A 22,020-nucleotide genomic window follows, 5' to 3' on the forward strand; every position below is an offset into this window, starting at 1 on the left:
AGAGAGAGAGAGATAGAGAGAGAGAGAGAGAGAGAGAGAGAGAGACACAGGTCGAGAGACGATGAGAGCCTTAACAAGAGAGAAATAAAGGTTGGTTGCAGTGAACAGCAGTAATACAGGGTGGTGGTGATGACAGCCAATAAAAGAATGTGTCGTGACAAACGAATGCACAGCCGTACAGCAGAAAAGGCCCTGGAGGGACTGGACTGCTACAGAGAGGTCAGGCATGCTTAGGCTGGACATTGCTGCGAAGGAGAAGTGATGGGGCGGGGGAAGTGACAGGAAATAACATAAATAAAAATCATGTCAGTTGCAAGCGACTGCACCAAAAGTGGGTTGAACCGACGCCGCCATCCTTATACAGCTGAGGGAAATGTAGGAATATTATTAGTGCCAGCCAGAGTCTGAACCATGAATAAGCCACACAAGATCTTTGGTTCTAGAACTGGTTCCATTCTAGATTCTTGGAACCATGGTGCTTTCATGGAACTGGCAGCCATTTTTTTGGTTCCAGTTCTGAACCAACTTTAGGGTTCTGAACCAATTCATTTTCAGTGGAAACGCTCTGAACTGGTTCAATACTATAGGCGGGGAAAAATAACCGAACTGGTTCAACCCCGGTGGAAAAGGGGCCATTAAAGGGGAATACCACTCATTTTCAACATTTTACTATGTCATTAATATACCTTAGAGCCGTTTCCTAGAACTGGAGATCTGAAACCAATTCAGATCTCCAGGAAACACAGAAACACAGGGACTTTTTTTATTATTTCCACACAACAGCTCTAAGGCATATTAATGACATAGTAAAATGTTGAAAATTAGTAGAATGCCCCCATTAAGTGCTTTGAACAATGGCTTGTGCTACAGGGTGGTGCTAGACTAGAGGAAAGGGCCTTGGGGTCCCCAGAATCAGTTCATGTGGTGCATGAAAACGTGTCAGTCTATCTGTATTCTACTGTACACACACGTATTTACGGCCAAATAAACGAGGCAAAAGAAAAGAGAAGGATGTGGTACCAACCCTGAGAGGCATCTTGCAGTACTCGCTCAGCAAGGGCACGTCGAAGACCAGGCGCCGCAGGAGCTGCTGCAGCATGGAGGGACGAAGGTACCTGCACAACCATGAGAGCAGTAAGTATCAATACTGGGATATGAAAATAAACAAAAAATGATGACATAGTCATAACACCAGCTGCTATGTAACTACTGTTCATGGCGTGAAGACAATGGGTTGTTGCTTAGTGTCGGAGCGTTGTGTAGGAGCGTTGTGTAGTGTGTTGTCTGTTGTGACTAGCATGTTTTAGGACCAGCCCTGGTGGTCGCGACGCGCTGTGGGCTTGTATATCTGCTAATTTAAAGTTTCTGTAATGTTTAAGTTGATTGCACACTGGTACGTTCTTTTCGGTATCACAGGCTATCACTAGCTGTCAGCATGTCACCAACACCTCACTAGACAGCTGCGGAAAAGGGATAAAATCGACCCCGGTCAGAAAAAATAAGTATACAGATGAAATATTGGGCAGCAGTATGCAAACGTGATTGACATAAAGTGAGGTCGATTGTTTTTTAACGCCCTACGAAATTCGTTCCGACATTCAGCAAAAATAAATAAATAAATAAAAAACACACCAGTGTGCAAAAACCTTTAAATGCTGAGAACCAGTGTGTTACTTAGTGACTTGCAGTGGAATTCGACAGAGGGGAAGCAGACCCTATGGCTTCACTGCTGAGCTCCAATGAACACTCTGTTCTTCCTCAAAGATGAGATTCAAGGCTTGTTCGGCATCGGTGCGCACTGCACAGTCACAGCACACACAGCTCAGGGGGCTAATTAGTCATGGGACTTTGTATACAACGTTTGTATGATCAACGGCTCTTGCCAGAGCACTGTTTCTCAACCAGTGGTACAGTATGTGGACCATTAGCACAATTACAGGCCAGGGGGTCCATAGGAAAATAACCCATGTGAGAACGGGAACCCCTTTTTTTTTAACCTTTCATGACAGAAACCCATTTTTGGGTTGGCAACCTTTTTTTGTAATTATTTTAATAAATATAAATATTACACGTATCAGTCGGACTGTTGGAAACTCATGTTTTCTGGAGTTGCCCTTCTGTGGTTCGATTTTGGAGAAATGTCTACAGTGTCCTGGAAGCAGTTTTTGTTGACATTCCTTTTGATTTTAAAACCATGTATCTTGCAGATCTGGAAGGATTTGGATCAGCATCCAAAAAAGCTTTAACAAAAAAGTGGCTTACAAATGTTATACCAACTATAAATGAATGGATTTAATTTATAGTATATTTATTGTGGAGAGAATTACATTCAGTGTTAGAGGTCAAGTTGAAGTCTTCACAGATAACTGGTTTAGATGGATTACTCATGTTTCTACCATAAGACCTGATTTTGTTTAAATTCAGTTAAATCTGTTTAACCTGTAGAAGTAGATGCACCTGTTTGAGGTACTTACTGTATGTATTATGATCATCAATAGAGAAGAGAGGCAGATATCTCCCTTGTGTGTATTGTAGGTATATTGTCTTGTTTTGTTTTGTTTCTGTTGTATGTATTGTCAATTGTCATAGTACAATAGTACCTTAAATAACTAAACATTTTCTTATATATATATTTTTTTTTACAAATATGCATAGTGTGGGGAAGAAGCTCTCAATTAAATATTGATTGTTAAGAGCTTGATATACGTTGTTGTTGCGGAGTGGATTTTTCTAAACTGACTAATGGTCCAGAGCAAAAAGAAAGAAAGAAAGGCTGAGCCTTACTTGCAGACAGCTAGCAGACATTCCTCGATGGCGTCCCTCTGGGCCTTGGTGAGTGAGCGGCCCTTGGACAGACGGTAGATGGTGTGCAGGGTGCAGTCGATGAGCGTGGCGTGGTGCTCGGTGCCAGCGAAGTGGGGGGCACAGCGGGTGAGGAGGGGCAGCATGGCAGAGCCGATGTAGCGGTTCATGGCCAGGGCGGTCTCGGTGGTACACAGACCTTCCTGTCGAGAGAGAAGGTTGTTGTTACACCTTTGACGAATACCAACAAACTCACCCTTTTACCAACTCTCCCCCCGCAAGTTGGTAAGTGAAGACATGTGAAATTTCAGAAAGCGCAGATAGCTGAGCTCACCAAAAACCGTGAGATATCCACGCCAGAGACAAAGAGTTCTTATAATTGTCACCCCATATTTTCACCCCATTCCGTATTTTAACAGGTATCTTTAAAATGTATGAGAATGTGGAGGTGGGCGAGGCTTTCTCATCAAGAGGCATACAGTTTCCCAATTGAATCATGCTACACCATGACACTTTATGGAAATGCTGGTCATGGCCCATGGGGCACAGAAGAACTCATCCACTTTTCCAAAACCAACTGACCAAACTAAGAGGGATGAGGTGAAACTGCAATAGGTGTAGCACAAAACATTTGTATCCAAATGTACTTAAAGTAACAAAAGTAGAAAGTACTCATTAAGCAGAATGTCCCATTTCACAAGTTTTCAAATCTATAAATTGTATTTGCCTTGTACTGAAAATAGGAAACACTCAAGTAAAGTAAAGAATATCTCAAAAAGTACAATACTTGAGTAACTGTACTTTACACTGCTGCTAACAAGCCTAAAGGGATGCCAACAAGTTGAAAGAGGCAAATATAGCCGTCCGTCACTCACTATGAACCCTGCTGTTCCCTGTGTTCACTGCCAGGGCCTAAGCTACAGTGTGTTCCCTGTGTTCACTGCCAGGGCCTAAGCTACAGTGTGTTCCCTGTGTTCACTGCCAGGGCCTAAGCTACAGTGTGTTCCCTGTGTTCACTGCCAGGGCCTAAGCTACAGTGTGTTCCCTGTGTTCACTGCCAGGGCCTAAGCTACAGTGTGTTCCCTGTGTTCACTGCCAGGGCCTAAGCTACAGTGTGTTCCCTGTGTTCACTGCCAGGGCCTAAGCTACAGTGTGTTCCCTGTGTTCACTGCCAGGGCCTAAGCTACAGTGTGTTCCCTGTGTTCACTGCCAGGGCCTAAGCTACAGTGTGTAACCTCATGTTTCTGTCTTGGCTCCCTAGTATCTCCTTTTCTGAGGCCCATCTCAGATTCAGTTCCGCCTGCCTTCAGTGTGTTTGACCTTCTTCTTTTTGTGGTTTGTCTTTGCCCTTTGGATTCTCGCCTGCTCCCTAGGCATCATTTGTCTGTGTCGGAGTGCGTCTCTGGTTTTGACCCGTGCAGACCGGCTCCAAGCCTTCAAGTCTGTCGTGTTACTGAACAACCCTCGTACTTGAACCCGCCACTCCACCCTCCTCCAGGCAGGCGTCTGCTCTTCTCGGGGGCCTTCCCCGTGCGTTTTGCTATACACCACTTAGTATTCCCCGTGTCACGCCGTTAACAGCGGGTGAATCTAAGGCGGCCCTTTGATTTGCAAATGGTATGGATCAAATTAGCGCTTCTTCTCAGCGTGGATCAAAGTTATTCTTTGCCTGACGGCGGCGTGTGTAGCAGCTGGTGGTGGTCGAGAGGCATTAATGAGACATTCTGCATTATGAGTACTTTGTACTTTTGGTGCCTTTAAGTAGATTTTGATGCCTTTGTAGTTTTACTCAAGTACATTTTGAATTCTGGACTTTTACTTGCAACGAAGTATTTCCAAATTACATTAATGATACTTTTCCTTGAGTAAAACATCTGGTGACCTTTTCCACCACCGCCTTACCGTGTCCAGTGAGGTGGAGGCCCTGAGGTCGGGCAGAAAGCCCACCTCCAGCAGGTGGAGCAGGAAGATCTGGTCCTCGATGCCGTACACCCTGTCCAGAAACAGCACCATGGGGGCCTTGTGGTCCGGGCAGAAACTCGCAGACATGTCCGGCTCCGTCACAGACCCGTCTGGGAAGGACGTAGTAAAGAATATATAGTAACACAATTCAAAAAATTATAATGCTAATAAAATAAAAAAGTGTATTATCTCGTACTTTCCTCGTGACATATACTGTATCTTAGGGGAAACGATTTGCACATAATACGTAACATAATATGAAATAAATGTACAGTAAGTTTCTAAAAACAATGTGGGAACAATTCAGAGGTGCCGCGGATGAAAATGTTTCTTACAGAGTTGACCTGAGAACTATATGTTCTTATACTGTGGTTTACAGTATGTGTGCTGTGCTGTGCTGTGCTGTGCTGTGCTGTGCTGTACTGTACTGTACTGTAATGTCTAGTATTGCTGCTATCTTGGCCTGGGGTCTCCCTCGTCTCAACTGGACTTTCCGTTTAAATAAAGAAATTATTGTTAAATTAAAAAAATATATAATAATAACTAAACTGTATTTCACCCACCAGACCACCACTTCCATCATGTTAGGATATAGAAATCCACACAATTGTGCGGCCGTGGAATTCACTAAGTGAATTCAGCATGATGTCAAGTCTGGTGCGATCAGGGGAGTCATGTATATTCATTAGGCAGTAGCATACAGCTCTGCGATGGGGGGGATTTCTGCTGGGATGAATTTCAATATGATGCGCACTAAGGGGGGAAAAAAATCATCTCGCTTTTATTATTTATACATCTTTTAAAACAACATGATGTCTATTTGGTGTGCAGCCAAATGTTTTGGCTTCTGCCTTTCGTAGTGGCTTCCAACCACTACCACTGTTACTACTACCCGAGGCCAAGTCTAAAAATAATGTCTTCTGAATCCGGTTTTCTGAAAAACGTATGTTGCTACATCATGTTGCTCAAACTGTTTCATGCCAAGGACCCTACAATTATATTATGTATTTGGCCGCCGATCACCATCTCAAAAGAGGGACAACCCTCAAAGATCTGAGTTCAAAATGTTCGCAACCCAATTAGACCTGAGGCCGATTCTAACAATGCCTTCTAAATCCTGACCACATTTTTTCAGAAAAACGGCACTAATACAAAATAAAATAAAAATAAATGTTGCAAAACGATATACTGTAGAACAACTACCGCAAAAGGGGTTCCCGTCGTGAAAGGTAAAAGGCTTGTTCTGGATGATGTTTAATACTGCAAAGATAATAGTCTGGTTTGCTGGAGGTGTGATGAGGACCCCGGCACACGTATTCATGTATTGTGGGAGTGCCCTAGGCCCTATATTCTCATGAATAGCACACCATAGCGTCTGTACCCTAGGGCCTAGGGTACAGACGCTATGGTGTGCTATTCATGAGAATATAATGCAAATCACAAACCAGGATATTCCTTATACACCTGTTCAGTTTATTCTGGGTGATCCATTGCCATTAGAACACCTCCCCGCACCTCTAGCTGACTGGATTCATACAGCATTAATGGTGGGCATTGTTAAGGAATGGAAGTCTGAGGTTTTGCCTCCAGCACATGTATGGTTCACTCAGCTTGGTATTGTGGCTGCTTTGGAGAGGTTATCCTTTAAGATGAATAATCAGTTGGATAAATATGATTTGAAGTGGAACGTGTTTTTCAGTCATGTTGCCGGTCCTTTGATGTGATCCATGGTCAGGCAATGCCCTTTTGATTGTTTATTGTATAAGTATACATATGATACGGTTGATGATGCTGTGTGTTTGGTCATGTAAACTAATTTAAACTTTTAATTTGATTTATTCAATTTTGTATTTGTTTATCTTGTATATCCTTGTTTTATATTATGTTTCTGTGTTCATACGTAATGTCCATGAATACGTATTCTGTTGTTGTTGTTGTTGCTTGTGTTTGTATTTTATGTTTTCTGTGTTTGTAAAAAAATCGAAATAAAGTACTGATCATAAAATGTGCGAATCATAATATTGAGATTCACTGCTCTGCTATATGGAACTAAAAGCTTGAAAAACTAAAAGTTGAACTAAAAGCCATTTTAGTTTTCTGCTCACTGCAGCTGCTGTCGGTGTCGTCGGCAGAACACGCTGTGTAACTAAGTACATTTACTTAGGTACTGCACTTAAGTACAATTTTGAGGTATTGTACTTTCCAATTTCCAGTACTTTAACTCCACTACATCTCAGAGGAAAATATTGTACTTTTACTCTACTATTTGAAAATGCTATAGTTACTTTGTAGATTTTGATTATTATTACAAAACATACGTTTTACCACGTACCCTATATACATTTCGGCCATTTGAAAATAGCCGATCTACAAGCTCACAGTGCGTTGCGATGCAACACATTGTGAGCTTGCAGATCTGTTTTTATACATTTGAAAACTTGAAAAGGGACATTCTGCATAATGAGTACTTTCTATTTTTGCTACTTTAAAACCCATTTTGGGCGGGAACCCCTTTTGGTGTTAGCATTATGTTATGCTTTAGCTATTGAAAAATAGCAGATCTACAAGCTCATAGCGCGCCACCGAGTGGCGCGCTACGAGCTTGTAGGTCTGCTATTTTTGAAAAATCGAAGAACGACTGACAGAAACATAGCTTTTTCAGAAAACTGTACATTTTGATGGCAATATGTTTGTACTTTTACTCAACTACATTTTGAATTCCAAAACAGTATCGATACATTTACTGGGAGTACTTTTCCCACCACTGGGCCGGGCCCACCGTGCCGCCACTCGTGCAGAAGGATCAATATAAGCGGAACACATCTGGCTGATCTGGCTTACGCAGAGCTGTGGGAGAGTACAAAGGCTGCGCTGATTAAAAAGGCACGAGCTGTGATACCAAATCAATAATCCCCATGCTTCGCTTTGAAGGTTTGGATCTCTTTTTAGTAGCTGTTGTACTTTCACAGAGAACGGTGACCTTTGTGGGAGTGTGATAAGGCCCGGTCCGTCACCTGGCTTGATGGACCGGTGGAACGTTACCCGTCATGCGTTAGGGACAGTGTACCCCTGGAGGACAATAGGGGAGTGTTATGCCTTTCTAAGGTCAGCTAATTTTACTTTGAGTCCATTGGAGGGTCATAAAAATCAAAGTCAAAGTCATACGATTTGTCACACAGGTTACCACAGTGAAATGTGTTCTCCGCATTTGATCCATCTCTTGGAGCGGTGGAGCCACAGCCAAGGAGCGGCACTGAGCTGCAGCCGTGCCGCGCTCGGGAATCATTTGATTAGTTGATTTGAATTAATAAATACGTCAATCAATGAGACAATGACGGTCATTAACAAGGAATGAACACACTGCAAGTGTGAAGTGTGAACGACAGAGTCAAATCTCCCTCAGAGAGAGAGACTAGTCTATTCGTCGTCTCAACGATGGTGATTGATAGGGAGGGTTCATCTTTAAGCTTTTATCACTTGGGGAAGGTCATTTTCCTCCCAGTCAGTTGGAGGGTCATGGTATTTTATACCAGGGTATATACATTTTCTCCAGGGTTACACTTAAAAAAAAAATCAACCTGTGCCTTAAAACTGTCCAAATAGACCAAAGAGGAATACCTTTGTTGATGAGCGGCATTCTGAAGGGTATGCTGATAATCCCCACCAGATCCTCAGTGGGAACCAGCGAGCGCAGGATGGCACGGATACGCAGGGCCTCTCCTTTCCCTTTGTTGATCAGCTGACGGAGGGGAACAGATGTGAGACAGGAGACATGGAAGGACAGACGGAGGGGAACAGGTGTGAGACAGGAGACATGGAAGGACAGACGGAGGGGAACAGGTGTGAGACAGGAGACATGGAAGGACAGACGGAGGGGAACAGGTGTGAGACAGGAGACATGGAAGGACAGGACATGTGATGATGATGACATTGGGCAAAGTGCTCAAAGTGTTGTACAAGTAAAAGTCCGGAATTCAAAATGCGTTTGAGTAGGCATTTTGCATTGCAAAACCACACTATTCGATATTTACATTGCAAAACGATATGATTCGATACAAAGTCAAACGATACAATATATTGCTGTAATATGCTTATTATCGATAGAGTTGAATCGTTGCAATTAAAATCAATGAATCGAAACAGCTACTGTACACCAAATACGTACATGCATCTCTGGCGCGCAGCGCCCCAGCAGGTCAATGAGGGCAGAGTAGAAGGACATGATGGCGTTGCCCATGTGGACCACCTCTTCCTCGTCGTCGGCATCACCAGTGCTGCAAGATTAAACGATTAACTATTAACATCTCTACTATAGGTGGGTATGTTTTACAAGAATGACACATTGTGCAGCAAATACAGTACATCCACACACTCTCAGTTAACGAGACCTCCTAATGCACACGCAACGGGAGGTCCTGGAAACAAAAACGTTTGAGAACAAGTTTCCCAAACAATGAGTCGGGACTCTGGACCCGTTTGTGTGCCGCAGACACATTTTTATGGGACACGAATAAATATCCCTCGTTTCCTACATTTTCTTTTTCATATATCTACAAGCTGTGAGCTTGTAGATCTCCTATTTTCACTAGTTTAGGTCCCTGTGGGAGGCATCAACTTTTTCTTTTGGGTCTCAAACTAAAACGTTTGGGAACCACTAGGGTTCATTTGGTTGGGTTTAGCTTCTTACCCCTCAAAGCTGACCCCCTGTGCCGAGCTGGGGAGGTCCAGAGTGGGGGTCTCCGAGATCTTGATGGCTTCCTTCATGGCGGCCAGAAGGCCGTTCCCACCCTCGCCCCTCAACGCAGGGCCGAAACACTCGGGACGACGAATCAGCAGCTTCACCACCACACTGGAGTTCTCCTCCACACTCTCACCTGGCGCACGCAGCGCACACACACACACACACACACACACACACACACACACACACACACACACACACACACACACACACACACACACACACACACACACACACACACACACACACACACACAAAAGACAATGACTAAAACTTGCTGTCAAAATCGAACACTGCCTGTTGGGAAGCAACATAATGACTGGCATAAGTGTTACAGAGTAATTTTTTTCTCTCCAATATTCAGTATCCAAGTGAGGAGCAGGACTTCCCCGAGGGGCTCTACTACCCTACGGCTCCCTGAGGGGCTCTACTACCCTACGGCTCCCCGAGGGAGTCAACGCTAGTGTCGCCACTCTCTTACTATACGAGTAAGACGCGCAAACTTAAGTGAAGTTATTTTTAAGTTAAGTTTTTAACTTAGCCATAACCATATAAGGAGTCCCCAAAGCAGCTATACGTCCAAATATGGAGTGTGTTGCATCAATCACAAACAAATCACTCAGCTCCATATATGGGCACAAAGGGGGGACACACAGACACACACACACACACACACACACACACACACACACACACACACACACACACACACACACACACACACACACACACACACACAGACAGACAGACAGACAGACAGACATGATCTGCTAGGTCTCATAGTAAGTGCTCACTGCATTCGCAATCACTGCGTTCGCAACCAGTAAGACGCCTTAATATAGGTAAGGAGCGACCGCAGGGCTGAGACACTCTACCGGAGTAATGTAACTTCATTATGTCTGCTGACATCACCCAACATAAACCGTTGCAGTGAAAGCCTAGAAATCATGACTAGCACAAGCCGTCCATGTTTGAGCCATTTGTCTCTACACCATGACATCATCAATATGACAACATCAACATGACTGCAGAGATCCACAGAAACCACAGAAACCACAGAAACCAAACAAATCTGCCTCACGGTGTCAAGAGTTGATTTGGGCAGTCAAATGTCTGCCATCCAGGCAGACCAAATGGCAGTTAAATGTTGATTTGGTCTGACGTCCAGGTGCATCAATGGCAGTCAAGTGTTGCTTTGGTCTGCCGTCGCACACAACATAAACCGTTGCAGTGCAAACCTAGCGCAGGCCGTCCATGTTTGAGTGATTTGTCTACTGACATCATCAATATGACATCATCAATATGACATCATCGGTTGGTTAGTTAAGCTCAGCATGTCTTACTTGTGTCGTTTGTCTTACATGCTGACTTCCATCCCAATATGGACAGTGAAATTGCGATATTAGGCAGTGATTGCCTTATCCACATTTTTACCTTCCTAAATGTGGAAGATTTGATCAACGTCTCAAGTGTTTGTAAGGATTGGCTCGAAGCTGCACAGACTCCTTGGTTATGGAGGAAGTTGTGCCTCCAGCGCTGGGGCTTCTGTAACGTCGCTGTGGTGGACAGTGAACACATGAGGGACGCGTGGAAGAAGTACTACCTGCGTCGCTCCCACTTGGAGAGCAAGATGGCACAGGGCCGGTCCGGCTGCGACTACACCTGCAAAGGCCTGAGGGGTCACACAGGCAGAGTGGTTGGTTTAGTGTACCTGGAGAAGAACACACCCACCGCTACGGAGCCCTGGAGTTTCTGTAGCACCATCTGCAGTGCCTCAACTGATGGGACAGTGCGAGCGTGGGATGTGAAAACTGGGGTGGAGTTGTGGCACAGTGCCATGCACAATGCTTGTCCTTTGACAAGCATCGTCAGTGACAGAGAGCATGGACTAGTGATTACATCCGACTCCTCAGGGCTTATCAAGAGCTGGCAGGCTCAGACAGGAGTGGGAATGGCGTCATACCACACCTCATCTTCACACTGCACATTACTACCATACACGTTTAAATACCGCTGCTTTCTCTTTGTAGGCACCGCACAAGGATCACTGCACACACTAACGGGTCCCGAGTGGTCCAAAACGTCCAGTCTAGTGGTGTGCGACTCCTTCAATGTCAACGTTCTGCTAGCTTCTCCCGACAAGAAATGGATATTGGCAGGAACCAAAGACGACCGTGGTGCGAGTCCAAAGGTGATTTCTGCTGGCAGTTTGATCAATCCATCTTCGGAGGAAGATCCTCTGAGCCAGGGTCTGCCGGTCCAAGGGTTCCACGCTGCTGTCTTTATGCCCAGCCAGCCTGCTAGACTGGCCGTCGTCCACCAGGTGGATGGCCATGGAGCCGTCACTGTGCTGGACGTCAGCATGAAGGCCTCCAGATACAAGTCAGAGATACAGGTGGTGCAGCATGGGATGTCCGTTGGCCTGCCGGGGAACAGATCTCCACACAACGTCCTGCTGGAGGCCAAGGGCGGCGACACGCTTGTGATGGCGGATCACCAAGACGTCTGGGCCTGTTATTTGGAGTTGGGCATTAACGTGAAATTCCTCTCTGCGAATGTTTCGTCCATATCTGTGGATAGCTTCCGTGTGGTGGCTGCGTGTCGGGACCTTTCTTTAAGAGTGTACACGTGGAAAGACCAGAAGGGAGAAGATGACCTAACCCCTATAGACCGATATCACTTACTCGGAGGTTCCCACACTATGTACAGAGGCTTCAGCCATGTGGCCTGCGACTACTCCAGCATTGTGGCCGTAGCAGAAGGCAACGACGGGAAAGATGTCCTGAAAGCTTACTCTTTCACCTCCTGAAGACCATTGAGGAGGGACTTCCGCACACTCAATTTACTAATACAAGCAGGTGCGTCGGTTTTGAGGCCCAAAAGCACCACACGAATGGAAAACATAATGGCACTACTATTTGCACTATCCACTGACTCTCCCCATGCCTTCGGCCTGGTGGAGACAATAATATTAATTAAAATTAACTAGAAAAGTCGCAAAGTGTGGTTTCCGCACACATAGATTGGTTACGTAACCAACAACAGCCAATTAGCAACTACAAATGTTATACAAAGCTTGGCCAATCACATCGGAAGTTAGGTAGGTTACTCCGGAAGAATAATAAAGTGTGACTATAACGTATAGTCTGGTTGCCCACTAATAAATAAAAAGCAGACTCCCCCGGGAGCTTGTAGATTGGCTATGTTCGGCTTAAAGTAGTCTATCTCTCTATACTCTTTACTCTTTATTCTGGGTGCCTGCCATGCAATGGCAGAAACACAGGTTGAAATCAGAAACACATACTTAATCGTAATCGTAATCGTATATGTTCCGAAACTTTGACCGCTATGGCCGGCCGCACGGTTTACCAAAGCCCCACAATATATACATCGAAACGTGCGGCTCGGCCGGGAATGGTGTGCTTGTGAAAAATGCCCATTCAAAGTCAATGGGGAAACGTGGGTAAAAACAGAAAACGACACGTTACTTTGGAGCCACATTGCTCTGGCATACTGTTACGTAGACACACGATTTAAACCACAAACAGCACACGAGGCCATCGACTTTGTTGTGGTACAGACGGAATTCTAATACGTTGCACGGTTTGCCCGCTATCGCAGTTCAAAGTGTGTGTGGTCTAAGCAAAAATCTCGCATTAGAGTGTCGCACGCCCAGAGAGAGAGCGGGTCAGAGTGAAAAGCCAGTGTGAAGACTGTAGCGAAATTCTCCGAACAAATCGTCCTCACGGCCAAAATATTAACTTTACACGCATGGGTTTCTGTAATTTTGTAGCCACACTCGTCCTCTTTCACCCAATGTCACAACCACAGCCTTGGTGTTGGTGGTAACGTAACGCACAATAAACTTAGACAAAATAACCCATTGAAAATCAATGGGGAGACCTGGCGCACATGTAACCAAATGGACCCTTACAGGGTCTGAGAGGCTAAATGTCATCAAATGGTGGTCCGTGGCTCAAATGCTGCACAGGCACCCAGTAAAATTTCTTGACATTTTGTTTCTAGTACTCTCTTGTCTGTCTGTCTGTCTGTCTGTCTGTCTGTCTGTGGAAAAGAGTGAGAAAAAAACATGGCAATACCATTAACAAACACAGCAAAACGCAGGAAGGAGAGGTAGCGTTCTCCTTCGATGGGATTCCAGCCGATGTCTGGGTAGCCTTTAGCCAGCAACATGGGGCAGCTCTGAAGACCACAGCCCGCCAAATAGGTCACCACCTGCAGGTGTGCAATAATATCACAGTGTTACATACTTCTAGCGTGGCCTTCATTGGTCCTCGACAATTTGAAATTACTTCCAAATTCCAATTGATTTAGATTGGAGTGTCAATTGTCTACTGTAATCCTGGGTGCTACACTCCCTCTGCCAACCTGGGGAGAGCAACGGACTGACCTCATGTTTCTTTCAATGCATGAGGAGTCCAGGCCGCTTCTTTTCACCTGAGGGGGGAGCTTTCCCGGTTGGACGTAGAACGTGATAGGAACATGTTATTCCAACCAGTTACTTTCCCCTCCATCAGGCTGGCCAGGGGGAGGGCAGTTTAGAGACCAGGATTACAGCATGTTTTTTGTGAGGTTACCTACCCTAGGGGACACGGGGAGAACATGCAAACTCCACACAGAAAGGCCTTTTTTCCAACCCCACCTAGGGTATGGGCACTGATGACCCGAACATGACCCCAGCGCCCAGAGCAGGAATCGAGCCCAGGACCTTCTAGCTGTGAGGCGACAGCGCCACCTTGCCCCCTTAATTTATTTAGACTTAACTAGAACATTTGGGATTGGTGAAATTCAAAACATAGAGACTGAAAAAGGGCTAATAAAGGCTGCTTTTTTCATACGGAACGTATCTATTGCCACTTGAATGTAAAACAGACGTTAAAGCAGTATCTTCCTACCTTGTCTAGGTCAGGTTCCTCCAGCGCCAGCGCCAGACCGTTGTTGTCCATCACTGAGGAAGCAGCCACATCCAGCGGGGTGGAACCCCTCATGGCCGGGGAGGCTGCGATACAAAACATGTGAATGCGTAGACGCAACATAGCAGGCTAGTAGTAATCTCTCAAGGACAGATTCAGAGCTGTGCTACCGAATCTGTCGGCATGAGCATTGGGCGTGTGTGTATACACGGTTGTTAGTGGGAATGAAAACACACAACAGGCGCCCCACCGGAAGAGGAGGGCTGAGGGTGGACAAACGGGCCAATATCCTGTTATCCACATTCAATTGGGCAGCGACTCCAGAGGGAAATTCAAAGGATAAAACTAACAGAAGGTCTTATTTTCAGCATGCAACCAAGCATACAATGGCTTGTCTTTTAGATCTTAGTTCTATTCCCTCCCTAACATTTTAGTCAAGTTTATATTTGTTGACGGAACTGTCAATATATTTCGTCTTAGTTTTAGTCAACAATCATAGCTTAGTTTTTATTTACTGTAATTTCCGGACTATAAAGCGCACCTGAATATAAGCCCACACTGCTGTTCCCTAACAGGTAGCTGAGGTGTATACCCACCTAGTCCCACACTGCTGTTCTCCAGCAGGTAGCTGAGGTGTATACCCACCTAGTCCCACACTGCTGTTCTCTAACAGGTAGCTGAGGTGTATACCCACCTAGTCCCACACTGCTGTTCCCTAACAGGTAGCTGAGGTGTATACCCACCTAGTCCCACACTGCTGTTCTCCAGCAGGTAGCTGAGGTGGTCGAACATGGCCTTTTGGTTCTGTCTGCTGATCCGGCAGAAGTAGCAAAGGAAACGGCAGCAGCTGGCCACCATCTTGGGGAAGGCGATTTCCTGCAGAGACACCAGACAGACTGTGAGGTTTAAAGATGGTTTTGTACTTTTTTTCCTGTTTTGTATGTGTGTATTGTGTCTACGGAGTTAACATTACTCTACCCCTGGGTGTGGTTATATTAGTCAAATAGAAATGTGTCTTCCTTGTGTGTTTTTGGTTTCTTCCTGAATGCTGAAAGCCCAATCGAAATACACCCCTTTAGTGACACACTAAAATCATCCCCTTCCTTAACCCCTCCCACCTTATCATACAACAACAGCTGTGGGTATAGAGGCGTATATTTTCTGTTCAGTTTTCAAAATATATTCCCTTCAAAAGCTGTGAGCACAAATATTCTGACGCACGTGGTATCCGTTGTAACACTTTAGTGAAGTAAAGGCAAAAAATACAAGTGGTACAAAATGTCTCAATAAAGTTACATGGTGAGATAACATGAGAGTGGTTACTGTGGTAGAAATAATATGTGCTCTCTCTACTGCAACTTCACAGCTTCTGACAAGCTCAAACAGGAGGACAGGAGGGTAACTTAGACATCAAAGAAAAGGAGCACCAATCACAAGCATTCAATCAAGACTGACCAATCTAAGCAAGGCAGTAAAAAGAGTTCTCTGCTGCACTAATTAAGTGATCACACTGTTGCATAGAATAGGCAATCAACATCAAAGCAATTAAGGTCATCATGACATGACCTCATAAAGTGGCTCTTACATTATCCGCCCCTAATTGGTTACGCAATACTTAAGCAATTATCAAATTCACAAAAAATACTAAGAGCCAGGTAACATAAATCTAATAAGCATGCAATAAACAATTCTATTCTAATACTCATTTGTCTTCGTCTTCACACTGCTTCTTGCAGCAAGCACAGCTTCTGTATCGGCCTCTCCAGCGTGCTGGTTTTCGTTTGCAGCTTCACTTTGCGCACCGTTCCGCTGGAGTCAGGTATGGTTTGGATAATTCTTCCCATTGTCCAGGTGTTTCGTGGGGCTGAATTGTCAACCACGAGCACTACATCTCCAGTCATGAAGTTTCTTTTCAGCTTTGTCCACTTCTGAGGGATCCAAAGTCTTTGTCTCAGCGGCGACAACATGTAGTTGCGTCCGCAATGTCCAATTCTTTCGTGAACATCTTGCAAGATGAGAGTGGCAACTCTGGAGTGCTTTGAGATGATCGCTGGATGCTTTGCCTCCTCTGGCAGAGCGGATCTGTTCAGCCGTCCTCCAACTCTCAACATGCCATCTTGTAAAGTGGGGTCCAGCTTGTACAACGGACTGTTTCCTTTGATTGACAGATTACTGCAGAGAGCCTTCAGCTCTTCAGGAAAGCTTTGACCTTGACTGTATCGGATGATTTCTGCTTCTGCATCTATCAACTGTTCCAAGGTAAGTGTTCTCTTTTCCAAAGTAGATTTGCACTTTTCCATGTGCTGTTCGATAAGCACCTTCTGTTTCTCTGGATCCTTTTCCAACTGAAGTATTGAGCTTTGTAACTCTTTTCTTTCAGAGTCAGGCTTTTCTTCAGCTGTGATAGTATTCACTGTGACGTTCTTGACCTCTGGGTCGTTTTGCAGGTTTTGAGTCACGTTGTCTGGTCTCTGTGGCCATTCACTTTCTGGCTGCAACAGAAACTGTGGCCCGTTCAACCATGTTTCACTTTCCATCAAGCTCTTGGCGTTCATTCCTAAGCCTTTGTAGTCATCAGGAAACACTGCATTCCTTCTCAGTTTGTTCTTCAAGCTAGTAGCTCGCTGTTCTGCCACACAGTGGTTGTTTGGCATTTTAGCTTCTTTGTTCCTCAGCGGAAGTCCAACACAGTAATGTCCATCCACACATTCTGTGGTCTCTTGCACTGACAGCATAAACTTTTTGTCTTCCTGAGACATCTCTTCCTTGTCATCATAATGACGTTCTGGAAAGTCTTTGTAATACTGCTGCACCAATAACTGTTCTACTTCCAACACTGAGATACGGTTGATGTTGTAGTGATCTGTCGTATTTTTGGAATGTTCGTTTTTGTTCTTTGCAGGTCCACACACCATCCAGCCAAGTACAGTCTTAACAGCATAGGGTCCTTCTTCTCGACTATTAATTATGTGCCACGGCTCCATTGCCTTTGAATTGTCGGCTCCTATGAGAAGGCCCACATCTGCGTCAATGTGTGGTAGGCATACTTCATTCAGGTAAGGCCATTTTCGCAGGTGATGTTGACTGGGTATGTTCTCTTTCTGAACCGGGATGCTATCGTGTGTGTAGACTTTAGGTAACTGAAGAAACGTACTCTCCTCCAAACCACACACCTCCAGGTCAGAAATCTTGTAACTGTTAACCAGCTTCGGTCCATCTGGTTTATCTTGGCCCATTGTGCTCAATAGGATCTGAGTCAGATTTCCTTTTAAGTCCAGCTTCTTTCTGAGCTCCTCTGTGCAGAACGTCGCTGTACTGCCAGGGTCCATAAAAGCGTATGTGTTTACAGACCTTCCACTGCTACGGGACTTGACTTTCACTGGCACAATTGATAGCATACAATTGGTCTCTCCGCCCCCGGTGTAGCCAACTATTTCTTGTGGAACAGATCTTTGAGTGCCTGTGATGTCTTCGCTCAAAGTGCTGTCATTACTTGTTGACACATTTGTTTTAATGGCTTCCTTCTCTTGATGAAGAATGTCTGGGTGTCTACCTGAGCACTGTTTGCATTCCATCCTCTTCATGCAAGTTTTACTGAGGTGCCCTTGCGTTAAACATCCAAAACAAAGGCCTCTTGTCTTTACGAATTCAACACGATCTTCGTGTGCTAGCCCTTTAATTTGTCTGCATGATTCCAATGTGTGATTCTCCTGACAGAAAATACATGGGGTCTCGAAGGCGTTGGCTGCTTTAGTTGGATTAGCATGCTTAACTGTTGCATCTGGCTTTTTCTGTTCTACAGACACATTGGTAGCAAAGCTGCTTCTATTTGCTCCACTATTGTCAGGTTTTCCCCTTTCCTGGCTTTTCGCTGCTGTAGATGTGCGACTGTCTTGGAGGTCTCCAAAGAGTGGATCCATTGCTACTTTAGCTTGACGCTCAATGTAGTTTACAAGATCAGCAAATTTTGCTCTGTGTCCTCTTCTTTCCATGACTTGGAATGCTGTGTCACGCCATCTTTCCCTCATTTTGTATGGCAATTTGGATACCAACATCCTCATATTTGTGGGATTATCCATTTCCTCCATAAATGCCACATCTTCCATTGTGTTACGACAGCCAGTCAGGAATATAGCATACGTGTTCAGTGCTTTTCCATCTTCGGATTTTATTTGTGGCCAATTCAGAGCTTTGTCAATGTAAGCACTAGCAATCATCAACTCATCTCCGTAATGTCTCTCAAGCAGTCGTTTTGCTTCCTTGAATCCTCTGTGCGGTGGCATGTGTTCGCAACTACGCACAAGGTCTTGTGGTTCTCCTGCAGTGTACTGTTGCAAGTAATATAACTTGTCCTGGTCATCATCAGTTCTCTGTTCAATTGCTTGTTTGAAAGCTCTGATAAACGATCTATATGTAAGTGGATTACCTTTAAACACTGCAATCTCTTTAACTGGAAGCTGGGCCATGGACTGCTGCTTAACTAGCAGTTCAGTGATTGCATTCTGCTTCTCCATTACATGAAGAATGCCATCATTTCTTCTATCAAGCTGTTGCCTGTCATTGATGTCTGTGTGCCTTGGCCTCACATGTTGTGTCTCTGTAACTTGTGGTAACTTGGTTGTGACCTTGCTTCTAGCTACAGCTGTGTTAGTGATTGGATGGCTTATTGTCTCTTTTTTTATTCGAGCTTTGCTTGACACATGTGAGCGATCATACATTTTATTTTCTTCCTTTGCTTGGGCTCTTCCTGCCACATGTGAGTGGACATAACTGTTCATGCCATCCCTTTCTTCATACTGACTCAGTACTCTCACTTCAGCTCTTTGTTCAGCGATCTCTGTATACAAGTTCAGCTTGTCTAGCTGGGCTTTCAGACGTGCTACGTCCAATTCCAGCTTCTGTTTCTCCTCTAAAGCTGAGGCACGTTCAACCAATGCAGCTAGCTTTGCTTCTTTAGCAGCTCGAACTGATGACCGAGTGGATATGACAGATGTGCGTTCACTCCGTTCAGCAACTGAAACCTTTGAATAAACTTGCGATGCACTATCATCAGGTCTTATATCATCCTCCACTTCCTCATCAAGTGCTGGATGCTCCTGATCTGACTCGCTTACATGCAAAGCATCCATCCATTGCCTAGCTGTGTCTTTAAACTGAGTTATATTCAGCATCTTAGGTTCAAACCAGTTTCTTATATCAGCATCTTTTTCTTCCTCAGGCAGAATATCTCCTATCTGCCTAGTGAGCTCTTCAAACTCAGCAACAAGAGTATTGACATCAAAGTTCACAATGCTTTGCACTGTGTGCAGATTGGCCGTATCACTCATCAGACTTTCAACTTCCTTCGTTTTAGTGGTTATTTGGGCTAATTTTCCTCTTCTAGCTCCAATAAGCCTATGCAGTTTATCCTCCAAAGCTTTCTCAGTTGGTTTACTCATTCTTTTAGATTCCATTTCCATGTCATATTTCTCTTTGTCTTCAGCCATCTTGTCAGAAAAACAGTGCGTAAATTGTATGCAAAAGAATAAAAAGTATTTACTTCTTCTCTTCAGACAACATGCATAACAATTTCTGAACACGCAGAGTCTTCAATAGCCACTTGTTTTACACAGAGAAATGAATAAAGTCACTGGGTAGCTTGGGTCAATTAACCTCAGAGGCTGTAGGATTTAACAGCTGAGAATCTGTTCTTTTCTTCTTTACCTTTGAAGTTGTTTTCCATCCAAATGAGTGTCATTGTTCCACTGAGTTGTGTTGAAGAATTCCTCCCAACGATATCCAAAAATTGGCTGGTAATTATCCTGGAATCCAACAATGTCCATAATGTCCTTAAATCTTCAGGCGATCCAAAGAGCGATTATTTCTACTAAAATATAGAGGCGTATATTTTCTGTTCAGTTTTCAAAATATATTCCCTTCAAAAGCTGTGAGCACAAATATTCTGACGCACGTGGTATCCGTTGTAACACTTTAGTGAAGTAAAGGCAAAAAATACAAGTGGTACAAAATGTCTCAATAAAGTTACATGGTGAGATAACATGAGAGTGGTTACTGTGGTAGAAATAATATGTGCTCTCTCTACTGCAACTTCACAGCTTCTGACAAGCTCAAACAGGAGGACAGGAGGGTAACTTAGACATCAAAGAAAAGGAGCACCAATCACAAGCATTCAATCAAGACTGACCAATCTAAGCAAGGCAGTAAAAAGAGTTCTCTGCTGCACTAATTAAGTGATCACACTGTTGCATAGAATAGGCAATCAACATCAAAGCAATTAAGGTCATCATGACATGACCTCATAAAGTGGCTCTTACAGTGGGTGTGGCTTAAGTTCAGGTGGGTGGTGCTAAGGTGAGAATCAGGTATACTTAATGAACTGGTGGGTGTTCATCAAGTATTAAGTAACACTTTCTGCTCTTTTAAAATGTATTCCTATTCCAATAATTTGATGACCAGCTGTGTTTCCGGTAGGAGACTCAAAGGGTCGAAACGTTAGTCTTTGTAAACTTTAGCACCTAATAAAAGGCTCTAAATGTCTGTGCTGCTCCATTCTCTTCTCCTTATGCAACTCCTTGGTCCTTGTACCTGTGAAGCACCGGATCAGCCGTTTCAGGCTTGAGGCACCCTTTGTTACTCAAAGGGGACCTTTTGACTTGTATGTCTCATGTATGTCTACGTTTATTACCGGTATAACATGTTCGGTACAGCACGCACTGTAGGCCAACAATCTATAAATACATTAGATTTAATTTGAATCGAATACACTGAACCTCTAAATGCTCCCAATGAGCAGATTGGTTCCTTGCATGCAGGCAACCTCCGCCGTCAGTGGTGTGCATTATGCACACTAACTGCAGTCTGTTCAGCCAAAAAATATATCACTTTCTCCTGGCTCGTTGCTATAAATTCTCCATCAAGTCGCCTTTCCTAATGAATGTCTGAAAAGGCCTGATGGCTCCACACAGACAACAGACGAGAAGAGACAGTATTGTAAACGTGGAAGTGAACGTTCTGTTCTGCTCTGCTCTTCTCTGCTCAGAGGAGAGTGTGACCGTCTCTACTTGCCTCGGAGGGGAAACCACCCCTAATACAATTCAATATGAAACAAACATAAATACGAATTACTAATAATTAGATATGCCTACATCACGTCGCAGAAATCGAGTGGCGCACAATATGTCTTTTCACCCAGAAACCAGGAAACACACAGAAACAGCAACCAAGATAGCAAACCAGAAGCATATGAGAGAATTGTACTAGATCATTGCTCATTGCTATTTTTTGTTAAATTCTAAGAAAACGTGGTTTTGGGTGTCCTGTCCCTGGCCTGGCAGCCACTGAAGCTCTGTGGCTGTGGGGGAGAAAAAGGAAATAGTATACCTGTGACTTGTCACCGCCCAGAACATTGACCATGACCTCCATGACAGTCTCGTGCATGCCCAGCACCCTCATCAGGTTGGGGTGTTGGTAGAACACCTTGTTGTTCATGATGTCACTGGGTGGGAACACACACGCACACATGCACGCACGCACGCACGCACGCACGCACACACAAGTACACAAATTCAAATTCTCTATTGG

The 22,020-nt window shown here is 44.4% G+C and overlaps 2 protein-coding genes across 2 annotated transcripts in view; one reads left to right on the plus strand and one right to left on the minus strand.

The window, feature by feature from the left end:
- The window catches only part of LOC308329721 (ryanodine receptor 3), a gene marked incomplete at its 5' end in the record, with an annotated part of 233,978 nt that overhangs the window by 72,684 nt on the left and 139,274 nt on the right, over positions 1-22,020 (minus strand). Inside the window, 10 exons of the mRNA XM_080784219.1 lie at positions 1,025-1,115; positions 2,785-3,005; positions 4,705-4,874; positions 8,383-8,503; positions 8,930-9,038; positions 9,452-9,638; positions 13,606-13,741; positions 14,422-14,525; positions 15,183-15,312; positions 21,820-21,934. Coding sequence (XP_080640345.1) covers positions 1,025-1,115; positions 2,785-3,005; positions 4,705-4,874; positions 8,383-8,503; positions 8,930-9,038; positions 9,452-9,638; positions 13,606-13,741; positions 14,422-14,525; positions 15,183-15,312; positions 21,820-21,934 — 1,384 coding nt within the window. The remainder of the gene's footprint in view (positions 1-1,024; positions 1,116-2,784; positions 3,006-4,704; positions 4,875-8,382; positions 8,504-8,929; positions 9,039-9,451; positions 9,639-13,605; positions 13,742-14,421; positions 14,526-15,182; positions 15,313-21,819; positions 21,935-22,020) is intronic.
- On the plus strand, positions 10,887-12,314 carry LOC308329139 (F-box/WD repeat-containing protein 12-like; the record flags this gene model as incomplete). Its single annotated transcript, XM_080783344.1, has 1 exon — positions 10,887-12,314. One exon carries the CDS (start codon positions 10,887-10,889, stop codon positions 12,312-12,314), a length of 1,428 nt encoding a protein of 475 aa, XP_080639470.1.

Source organism: Protomyctophum bolini (assembly GCF_963924005.1).
Source record: "Protomyctophum bolini genome assembly, chromosome: 15".
NCBI classification, from domain to species: Eukaryota; Metazoa; Chordata; class Actinopteri; order Myctophiformes; family Myctophidae; genus Protomyctophum; species Protomyctophum bolini.